At 38.8% G+C, this 12470-nt stretch overlaps 1 protein-coding gene across 1 annotated transcript in view; it reads right to left on the bottom strand.

Moving 5' to 3' along the window:
* The window catches only part of LOC131359257 (AT-rich interactive domain-containing protein 1B-like), a 219913-nt gene that overhangs the window by 53658 nt on the left and 153785 nt on the right, over positions 1 to 12470 (bottom strand). Inside the window, exon 6 of the mRNA XM_058398965.1 lies at positions 247 to 336. Coding sequence (XP_058254948.1) covers positions 247 to 336 — 90 coding nt within the window. The remainder of the gene's footprint in view (positions 1 to 246; positions 337 to 12470) is intronic.

Below are 12470 nucleotides of genomic sequence, written 5' to 3'. Positions count from 1 at the left end.
ATGCAAACCACACACTCTTCTAGAGGTCATGAAAGCCCCAAGTAATGTACTTTAGCAAAATTTGATTTTTCATTAAGAGCCTTAGAACGTCAGCATTCCGATGCCAGGATGTCCAAGCAGAAGGACTTCATCTAGCAGGCTGTTTTGTCTAGCATGCTAATTTCTACTTTAAATTTACAGACATCATCACAGGAAATCGCAAAGGCACTGCGTTCATCCTGGATGGAATTATGCTTTCTTGTTTACCTCTGTCCTGAGCCATGGGAATCTGGTTCATGCTGGAGTTGGAGCCAGAGTCAGATATGTTCCCAGCGTTCTGTGGTGCAAGCTGGGGTCCTGTGGAAAAGACAAATGAAAAGATTAGCTAAGAAATGATCATATCATATCATTTTCAAGCCATAAATTGGAGAATCACAAATCTGATTTCATGCAAAATTTAAAAGAGTAATGGCCTCAGCATTCTTCATGTGGGCTGCAAGGGTTATGTAAAGACAAAGGCACTTTCATGAGTACAAGCTCGCATAATTTTAGTGGCTTCACAATGGCGTATGAGTGCTCCTGAACTGCAGATGGCGCTACTAAAACTTCACGACAATTTCCATGACTACAGAAAGAAGACTGCTGCAATGTACTGACAGCATAAACTATGATGAGAATAAACATCTGATACATGACAACATTAAATAAATTAAGTGTTGAGATTGGGGGATTAGTTTCATACTAGTGAAATGTATGTGAGATTTAGATTGAACCAGCTGCCTTGGGTGTGACATGGTGAGCAATCTTCCACATGACGCCCATGTTCACCAAAATTAATTGGAATTAATTAAATGGAAGCAAATTAAATATCTCCATACGAAGCATTCTGAGGCCTTAAGTGTGAAGTAGTTTGACTTTTATTTCATATAAAAGAACCTGGAAACAGTAAAACTCGAAGCCAAAGGCACTGACAGGTACGTCTCCACTGATAAGAAGTCTAGTACCCATCAAATATTTGTATACATTTAATCCTTTGACAATGTAGCTATTTAAATCAAATTCAAAATGTTAGCAGATGTTGAAATCTGCTAATTCCATATACACCCTTTGAGATATCATAGTAATGATAACCTTGGATAGATGGATGGATGAATGGATGGATGGTGGATGGATGGATGGATTGATAGATGAATGGATGGATGGATGGATGGATTGATAGGATTGATTGATAGATGAATAATTGGATGGTTAGATTGATGGATGGATAGATGGATGGATGGATTGATGGATAGATGGATGGATGGATGGATGGATGGATGGATTGATAGGATTGATTGATAGATGAATAATTGGATGGTTAGATGGATGGATGGATGGATGGATGGATGGATGGATGGATGGATAGATGGATGGATCGACTCATAGGATTGATTGATAGATGAATAATTGGATGGTTAGATTGATGGATGGATGGATTGATGGATAGATGGATGGATAGATGGATGGATCGACTCATAGGATTGATTGATAGATGAATAATTGGATGGTTAGATTGATGGATGGATGGATTGATAGGATTGATTGATAGATGAATAATTGGATGGTTAGATGGATGGATGGATGGATGGATAGATGGATGGATCGACTCATAGGATTGACTGATAGATGAATAATTGGATGGTTAGATTGATGGATGGATGGATTGATGGATAGATGGATGGATCGATTGATAGGATTGATTGATAGATGAATAATTGGATGGTTAGATTGATGGATGGATGGATGGATTGATGGATGGATGGATGGATAGATAAATGGATGGATGAATGGATTGATAGATTAAATATATGGAAAGATTCATTGATGGACAGATGGATGGATGGATGGATGGATGAATGGATAGAAAGCATAGGTAATAAGGTAATAAATTAAAAAAATAAAATAAAATAGAGATATAACAAAAAATACTAAATACTAGAATTTGAGGGTACAAAATATAACAAAAAAATATAACAAATGAGATATAATAAAATAAAATATAACAAAAAATACCAAATAATACAAATTTAAAGGTATAAGAGATAAGTAATGTGCAAAAACTAAGATTTAAAGGTACACGAGATGTAAGGTGTAATGTGAATTTCCCTTCGGGATGAATAAAGTATCTATCTATCTATGTGCAAAAACCGGGTATGTCAAAAAAAAAAAAAAAAAGCGTGTCCTGTGCAAATCTGAGTGTACGGTGCATAGTGTACAGTTTGTAGTACAGTCCAGGACAGAGAGTAATGTCAGCACTGACCCCCACCCTCGATGAATGGTCTGATGACAAATATTGTAGAAAATAGGTTTTGAGTAACAAATCCTACAACCTAAATACACAAACTTTAAACTCTTACATATCTGGCTCATCATTCATTTATATTCATTAAACATTCATTCATTGATGTTAATTTTGCACTTTTTTCTGGCTGCGATGAATCCAGAGTCTGTGCCATGATAACACAAGTCAGTCTATCTCGGAGCACCATACACACACACACATATTTACACCTAGGGCAATTTATAGCAGCCAACCACTCGCTGGCATGTTTTTGGGGGAAACCTGGAGGCAAAGAAGATGTGAAACTCCACAGAGACATCGAATCATGGACCCTGGAGCTGTGAGACCGGAAGACTACCTGCTGCTCTAACTGTGCTGAATTAGATTAAGTGTATTATAGAGTAACTTCTATAATTTATTCAGTACAACTGAAAGGAGTAGGTTATAAGAGTGGGATTGTCTGGAGCAGCTGATATGTCCTGCAAGTTTACAGGGTTAAATATAATTGTAGGTAATCTACACCATTTATTTTCAATTCAATTTTATATATATAGTGTTTTAATGGACAGTGTGATGAAGCAGCTTCACAGAAATATATAAATATAAACAAATTTAGGATATAGATTTTTAAAGCCAGATGTGACAGTGGCAAAGACAAGCTTCCTGAAGCACTATTAAGAAGAAACCTGGAAAGTAATCAGACTCCAGTGGTCAAAAAGTGCAATTGTACAAAAAGTACAATTGTTTAACCAGGAAATTAATTCAAGTTTTAACCTGAAGTTAATTTTGCTTCATAAGGATGTGTGTGTGTCGTGGGGTTTGTTGTGGTTATCAACTGATGGAAACAGTTCATGGCAATTGCAGTCCTGAAGCTATCATAACAATTATAGTCCAAAGGCATTGTAGCAAAACTGATCATATCAATCTCAGTCCAAAGCCATCTTTATGGTGTATAAGTGATACCATCCACAGTAATCTCATGTATGTCTAGGCATCTTCAACAGCAGCGAGTGTTTGCAAAATCCACATTAATTAAGCAGTATGTCCTAAACCAAGAAAACCAACATATCAACATGACCAGACCTATAAGTTCCTGTAACAAACTTCTCCCTGTTATTAATTTCCATGCCAAAACCCTGACCAGCCTGATTCCCTCCTCCTACACTGTTTACCTGTCTCATCCCGGATTCAAAATATATTCCTTCTTATAACCTTTAGTCCTTCACTGCGCTGTCCCTCACTACCTGTCTGAATTCCTCCAGCCACACAGCGTCTGCTCACATCTTCTAGTACTGGTTTACTCATGATCCCCAGCTGGTATTGAAGTGGAATTGTGATGGCATTGTTGTGGTATTGCCTCTCTGTTTCCCTTCTTCATATCACAATCAAATCTCCTTTCATAGTCCTATCTTAGCTTTTGTGCACAGCACCCTCATCTTTTTAGCCCCGATGCTCATTAGAATGCTTGTTTTCGACTACTTTTGCTTTATCATGCCATTTGTTTTACATTTATCATGCTAGCTGCTGCCTCAGTTGAACAATGCGACAGAAGAAGGTGATTCATTTGAAATAACTTGATATTAATATCCGAAGATGCCCTAACCAATGACATGATACAAAAGCACTTCACAAACAAATAAACAAACAAATTCCTGTAATGTAAAAACATTTGCCAAGCTTAATATGAAATCAGCATATAGCTCATCAGCAACCGGGTCTTAATATTTTCCAGATTATCATCCATTACTGCAGGGAAAATATTGGCACCCTGAAATATAACTGTTGGTTTATTCCTCTCTGTTTATGGAACAATACATTACTGAGATAAACAACAACCTGCAGCTCAAGGTTCTTTATTACACCAACAATTCAAGTATATCTTTAAAACAAGTACAAAACACAATAAATAATACTATTCAGCTATTTATTTTTTTTCTCAAATGGCCATGAAAGCATATTTTGATTGCTTAAATGTCAGCTTATATTTTTCGGAGTGTCTAAAACAGCGTTTGTCTTTTGAACATCGAGATACTGTTAGGTTTCCTTAAAAGAAGGCTGCATGAAAGTACCACCACTGCTAGTACTACTTCTACAACTGCTATTTCCACCACATGAAGAAGAAGAATATATTATCACCACACATACATTACAGCACAGTGGAATTCTTCTCACATATCCCAGCTGAGGAAGTTAGGGTCAGAGCACAGGGGCAGCTATGATGCAGCACCCCTAGAGCAGAGGGGGTTAAGGGCCTTGCTCAATTGCCTAACAGTGGCAGCTTGGTGGTGTTGGGGCTTGAACCCTAACCTTTTGATCAACAACCCAGACCCTTAACCACAACTGCTTTTTATATCAGAAGTTGGATTCGAACCCACACCTCCATTCAGAGAGCAGAATCCTCCTTACAGCAGGTGGAAGGGTTGACCCTTGAGTCTGGCCCCTTAGACCACCCAGCCATCCTGACTCTACTAACATAGCTTAGGGTTAGGGTTAGTACTACTACTACTACTATTACTACTACTACTACTACTACTACTACTACTACTACTGCTATTTCTACCCCTTCTACTACTACTATTGTCACTTCAACTACTAACACTTCTGTTACTACTTCTACAACTACTATAACAACTACTACTCCTAGTACTACTATAACAACTGCTACTTCTGCCACTAGCATTACTACCACTACTACTACCACTTCTACTATTAGTACCACTAGAATTACTACCACCACTACTACCACTTCTACTATTAGTACCACTAGAATTACTACCACCACTACTACCACTTCTATTATTAGTACCACTAGAATTACTACCACAACCACTACCACTTCTATTATTAGTACCACTAGAATTACTACCACAACTACTACCACTTCTATTATTAGTACCACTAGAATTACTACCACTTCTCCTATTAACACCACTAGAATTACTACCACCACTACTACCACTTCTACTATTAGTACTACTAGAATTACTACCACAACCACTACTACTTCTACTATTAGCACCACTAGAATTACTACCACCACCACTGCCACTTCTATTATTAGTACCACTAGAATTACTACCACTTCTACTATTAGCACCACTAGAATTACTACCACTTCTACTATTAGCACCACTAGAATTACTACCACCACTACTACCACTTCTACTATTACCACCACTAGAATTACTACCACCACTACTACCACTTCTATTTTTAGTACCACTAGAATTACTACCACCACTACTACCACTTCTACTATTAGCACCAGTAGAATTACTACCACTTCTACTATTAGTACCACTAGAATTTCTACCACCACTACTACCACTACCACAACTTCTACTACTATTAACAATAATAGCAACAGCCACAGCACGACCACAGTTGTAAAATAACACATTAACATCAGCCGCACTTAGTATTAATCTTTATATGAAATATTTATTAACCTTTTGAAACATCCCTCACCTTTTGTACTGTATGTACAGTTAAAGCTTATTCACAAAACAGTGACTGAAGTCCATTATGCATTTTAAATGATATTGAAAGTACAGAGTGTTCACCTTATTCATTCATACATATTAAAAGTACAAATGATGAACGCCTGAACTGTTTCCGACACGGCTCTAATTAAAACATCTGCGTTTCTTTCACTTTCCTGCTTGCACTCTCTTTTTATTTCGAGCGCTTTCATTTCCGTCACTATTTGACCTGCTCATTTAAGACCAGTTACAAGCCACCATGTTCCATCCAGCTAAATTATACAGGGTTACAATTGGTACTTATTGCATTAAATAATGCTCTTTTTTTAACGAGCAGTGCCAGATTTCACCTGTATTTGGCAGACAGTCGGGTGTTAAAGACGTACGATAATATGATACCTATCACCTTTATATTAATCAGTGTAATGTGCTGCTTGCACTGTTCATCATTTGCTTTCCAGAGACGATTATCAATATGCACGACAATTAACATTATGATATGAAAAAGCAAGTGGATTGTTTTTTTTTGTTTTTTTTGACACACATGGGTATGAAGTGTAAATTAGCCTGAGCCTCAGTGACATGGCACTGCTGTCATTAACCGATGAGCAAAAAGAGTGTCAAACCAATGACAGAACAGCGGGGAGGCAAGTGAAACCAGGGCAACGTTAGTATCAGAGGCTGTGAGCCGACTGGCGCTGGGAATAGGACACGCTATTTTTTTCCGATAGAGCCGGAGAACAACAAGCTGCGAGCTCATGTTTTGGAAATACTGAATCCTTTTAGTAGTTAATGTGGTAAACATTCACACGCGAGAGATTTTTCTAACCGCCCGTTAATGCATCCTACGATGATTTGTTTTCAACCTATCGCATTTCATACGTGTTTTTTTGACTATCAAATCTCTTTTTGGATGCTGAACCTTAAAAAGCAGGTGTAATGATTCTAAATTAATAATAACTATAATAGCATTGACGAGGTGTGGGAGGCACTCAGTGTAAACAAACTCTAAAGCTAAACAAACTAATTGTGCGGCGTTCACTTTGTAAACAGGTTCTGTGTGTGGATGCCCACGCACCGAGCATCTAAGGGCCGAGCATCAAGACTATAATCCATTAGTGTGTGTGTGTGTGTGTGTGTGTGAGAGAGACTCAGGGATAAAATAGAACCATCACTCATCTTCACTGTACAAAGCAACATTAATGCAAACAAACACCGGAAAACACCAGGAACAAAGTTATGGAATTAGTCCAACAAGAACCTCACACTAAAGTGTGATGCCTACACTTGATTGCTATCAGATTCAGACAGACCTGTGTGTGTGTGTGTGTGTGTGTGTGTGTAGGTTTGTTTCATCTGAGTGCATTTCTACCCTGGTTGCATGTGTGTACGAGGGTGAAAATGGACTAGTACAATACACAGAAAACTCGGGGGCTTATTTATGTTCAGTCGGATGCGTGAATTACTATTACAGAGTCTGTGTATTGATCATTTGGTTGGATGTGAGCCATGAAGATTAAGAGTTTCACTTTTTATAGCCAGAAATGAACATGTCTGGCCTGATATGGATAAAGCTGCTCAATAGTTTGTGCAGCTTTCTTACTCAGATTTAAACCGAACTATATACTACTCTATAGTTATATACAGTACGTGTTAAAAATACAAATCGAGGATAGAACTGCTAGTCTTAGCGTAGTCTATTCCCTACAGCCTAGTTTTGTTCACTATGTGCACTATTTACTGCACTTTAATGTTATTGGGCTACAAAGTCAACCCATGTGACTGAATTACTCTGTCACTCAACCATGCTGTCTTTATGAGCTGAACATCCTGTAATCGGCTACCATCATTGAGATGTTAGATACGAGGAAACCTGTACTGTATGATGTATGTTCCTGACATAGAGTATGTGCAATGACCCTGATTTCCAGGTCTGCATGACAAACGCAGCCCAGCTGATTAGCACTAATAAAAAGCCGGTAGTTCTTGCAGCAAGTTTCAAATGCTCTCATATTATTACACACATTATTATAAATAAAAAATATACACGTGAATGAATCTAAAAGAAATAGTACCCAATTGTGAAAGAGAAATTTTGTGTGTAAGACGTCCGACTGTTAATTGTAACTCCAGTAAGTCCTGGTAGTGGAGCAGAACCTCCCTAGATGCTGTACAACACAGAATAACAAACATGCTTACGGCCCTGCTCATTTAGTTTGAGTCCACTCAGGCAGGTGTTTCTGGATCAGATCTCAATCCACCTTCTAGACTTTTCCTTCTACAGGAAAGGAGTACTTCGACAAAAAATTAGTACATTAGTACAAACTTTTTACACCCTCTCTATCAAATGTATGCAGTTATAAAGCACAATTGAAGCATTGTGTCTCGAATGCCAGATTTCTGCATATAATAAAAAGGTTTTCCTCACAGAATGTAGCTTAATTACACTTAAAATCTGCAGCTTACTTTATCCAGCTTCTCTAACCCGGTGCTAACTAATATCTGTTGATCTTTTTATCAGGAAACGCACAGAACAATATACATTAAGACCACAGGAGAGGCTAAGTCTTTATTGACCCAGCTGCTTAATAATTCATAGCCTGCCATGTCTCCTCAGAATGCTCGGCTGGGGGTAAAGGAGCGTCTAAATGTCACGAGGCTTCTCAGTGATTCCTTTATCCATCCCTCGCACTATGGAAAAGGCATCTTAATTAGCAGCGCTCCATCCTTACATCTGGAGATCAACAACGATTACTGTAGTGTGGCTGTGGTAAATTAGTATTAGACAAAAGTTTGGTTCTTGTATACAATCGATAAGAGATGAAACATGATGTGGTGTGCAGATGCAGGAAAATAATCAACGATAAATGAATTTTTTTTCCCAATAACAACACATCCTGGTTTTATTCTAAATTCCCACTAACAATTTAATCAAAGAACAAAACATTATTAGTAGTATTTTTTGATCCGTTTGTGTGTTTATTTATTTATTTATTAAGCAAATGTCATGGAAAGTTATCATTCATGTTATAGCAGCTATAAACACGTGTTTCCTCAACAGTATCTGCTTTTTTCTCTCTCTTGAAGTTTGAACTAAGACAAAAAAAAAAGTGAAATGTTACAGCTTTCTGTCCTGAAGACTTTCCTGTGTTGGAGTTTTATCTCTGACTTTTACAAAGCACATTGTAATTTGCTGCAAACTGGAGACTCCTTCCATAAAAGCTCAGGCTTATGTCTACCTCACGGATATATTCATACATTAAGCAGATGCTTAAGACACTAAGTTTCACCAAATAATTCTTTTTTTTTCCCCTAGAAATTTCCTGACCAAGTCATTTCCTCCCATCTTGGTCATCAAAAAAAGTCGCGTGGGTGCGAATAATTACAAAAAAAAAAAGTGAAGTCATTTTAAGTTTCCCAATAGTAGGAGCTATGAAGGGTAAAAGAAACATGGCTCATAGATTCCAAGATAATGTGCGTGCTTAAATCCGGTATAATATTAAATATTCTTCCTGAGGATTGTTGAGGCAATGCGAGGCCTTTGAAGCGCGGCTCTTCAGCTTTGAAGTGTTTTAAGAGGCTGAAATGCAAGATTCATGGCGCAGTTCAAAGACATGCAGGAATACCCATGGCCGTATTTCCTCTGTTGAAGCTGGACAATTTTAATGTCGTATGTATGTGTCCGTTTTAGGATGGGCACACAGCAATTTCCGGCTCACGGAAAATAAAGAGGCTTTAAATGAAGATGACAGAGAGAGAAGGCGAGCAGAAATATGCCGATAGATGATGGTCGGAATCTGCTAGTCCAGAGAGAGGAGTAATGCATGTGGTCAAAAGCCTTAAATGTAGAGATGCGTTCAATCATGCCTCAAAACACACACCCTTCCCATATACACACACACACACACAATCAGCCCAAGTAATCTGAATGCTGCCTAATCCTTAGGGAAACCTATAAACACAATGTAGCAATAATGGCATCTTAGATCCCAATGAGCAAGAGTAAATGATTTTCCAACCTGGGGCTAATGCAAGTTAACTCAGCATGTCGGGGGACGCAAAACTGTATGGTAGTGTGCAAGCTGTGCTCCCATGGACCTCATTACTGGCGAGCCAAACAAGGCCAAGGTAAGTAAAGTGGAAAGTGCAGTTTAAGCGAAAAGAGCCCAGGCACATCGCTGTGGAAAAGAAATGCCACTTGGGCATAGCGTGCTGTTACATTAGAGGAAAAAAAAAAGCCATAGTGCTCACTTTGGAGCCTATGCAGGCAGTTGTGATTGCATTGGCTTTGGAGGTCTGAAAGGAAGCAGGGTGTAATATAGAATGTTAAATGAGTGATTGAAGAAAATGATGGGACTGCCTTCTAAAAATGACTGAAATGGGGGATAAATAGAAAGAAAAGCTTTTGGAGGTTTTACTGGGCAGAATGTAAAGAGTGACTACACTAATTTTAAGAAAATAATATGCGAGAAACTCTGCATTAGATAGCAAACTTCCCAAATAAACTTTAGGGCTCCTGAGTGGTACTTGAAATCTAGACGATGCCACAACCATCATGGCTGAGAGTCTGCTGTGATTTTTTAGGGTGGGAGGGACCTCTTTCCCTTGTCAATCATGGCTGTCTGTGGGCTTATGTATGCAGAAGAGGGTAGACAGCACTGTTTAGTCACACAGCCCAGTGATGCTGTATTTTCAGCATTTTGTATGCATTAGTGGAACCATGTTAGTTTTACCATCCCCAACTGGTGGCTGTCATGAGATGGGGGGAAACTATAGCTATTGGGTGGAGTGGGAAATGGCAAACGACCAAATTGAGAGGAAACCTGGGTAACAACACTGAGGAAGTGCTCCATTTTTATCCTATAAGTTGGAGTTTTGGCTAGATTACATTCCCAAATGTGAAGATCCCTCCAGAACAGTAAAATAGTACAAGCAGTAAAATACCCCACTACTCCTTCATGGCCTTACTAAAGATCTCTCAATTTTCAACCTGGCTCCTATTACCATAATACCCTCAGCTCACCAAAGCTCAGCTGATAAAAACGCTAACCCAACCTGCTAGTTGTATGCCAGAGGCCGGTAAGCTGATGGAGGCAAAACGCCGCACTCACTTAGACTCTCACATGCTGACCTTTGTGTGCTCTAAAGCCCTGGAAGCACTTCAAGCAAGAAGCAGATAAACAGCTTACTCTGAAAGTGCCCTCATAAGTATGCCTAAATCACATCTTTAAAGGGAAATAAGAAAGAAGGACAGGCAGACGGCAGGAGAACGCGAGGAGGGGGTGCCTACAGTCATGTCAAATGGACCTTGATGGACCTTGGAGAAGAGGAATAAAAAATGGAGAGGGCCGGGCGTTTTTTGGTTTTCAATGGCAGCTCAAGTGCAGGGCTTTCATTAGAGGCTGCGCTTCAGTCGCTGTCAATTAGAGGTGTTCTAAAGCGAGTGTATCCACTCCAAACACAATGGACATGCCACAGTACACACAAGTGTATACAGAACGCACCATTCTATATTCAAATTCAAAGAAAGAATACGGGCGTGACAAAAATGAAATGGGAAAAGTAGTTCGTAAATCTTGTCCAACGTTAAGAACAACTTTTCGTTCTTCTCTACTTCTTTTCTGCTTTACACGACTTTCTCTTGTACCCACAAGAGGGTGTTTATCTTTCAAAGAATCTGTGCATGAAACTGACTAGTGGTCAATTCTAAGAGGAAGTGGCACCATGGAGGACAGGTTAATGAGCGTCAGACAGAAGGTCAATGCTAAAGCCTAATTAACATCAGTTAAGCTCCAAGCAGTGAAATTTCTTTACTTAGGGAATGGATTAGAAGTGTTCTTCTGCATGGAATCAGCACTTTCCACTGTCTGCACACATAGATGTGCATTACTGCAAATACAGACAGAAATCCAATGCAGTTTTATCTCTTTTAACACCTTACACAGTCTGTATTAGTTGCACTGGTTAACATTATCAGTGTATCCCTAGAGTGGAGAAATGTGTGTTTGTATTGGTGGTATGATCAGGTCATTAAATTCAGATCGATGCTTATGTATAAATACTTACAATGAGAGAACCATCACAGATTCGGCTACTACTGTTTTAATCAGCGGCTGAGGAAATAATTGCACGTTAGTAATAATTCCACAATTTTGGTGCAAGTCAGCGTTTGTAGCTTAAAATCAGAACAAAAGCAGACTTTCTTTTCAGTGTTTCCACACATTTCTAGGCTAAAAAGTCTGGATTCTGGTTTGAGAGCGCTCCTACACCTAAAATTGAGACTTTTGATATGTTTGCTATTTGATCTGGTTTCACACTGCACTTTATTAAACCTGCGTGATCCATCCTGATGCCCCATTTCATCACTTGGAAACTGCTCGCTGCAGCTGTGGATGAACCCACATGGACAGCCTAGAGATACATGAGATTACTGGGGATGGTACCGCTTAGAAGCCATGAAGATGGCTTTTGAATTCAGTTGATATGATCAGATGTGCTACGATGGTTTAGGACTACATTTGCTGTGAGGACTGCAACTGAAACCGTTTCCATCAGTGAACCTCAGCAAAACAGACTTCATGTTGAAACTAGGATGAATTTCCTGGTATATAATTTTTGACCATGTAGTACACAGTTATAGAAGGGAAATGATTTATGATCACTCTATTTAGTGTCACCCAGATGAGGAT

Source organism: Hemibagrus wyckioides, linkage group LG09 (genome assembly GCF_019097595.1).
Source record: "Hemibagrus wyckioides isolate EC202008001 linkage group LG09, SWU_Hwy_1.0, whole genome shotgun sequence".
Classification (NCBI taxonomy): Eukaryota; Metazoa; Chordata; class Actinopteri; order Siluriformes; family Bagridae; genus Hemibagrus; species Hemibagrus wyckioides.
The sequence above is the reverse complement of the archived record's forward strand: the minus strand, read 5'-3'. Positions and strand labels throughout refer to the sequence as shown.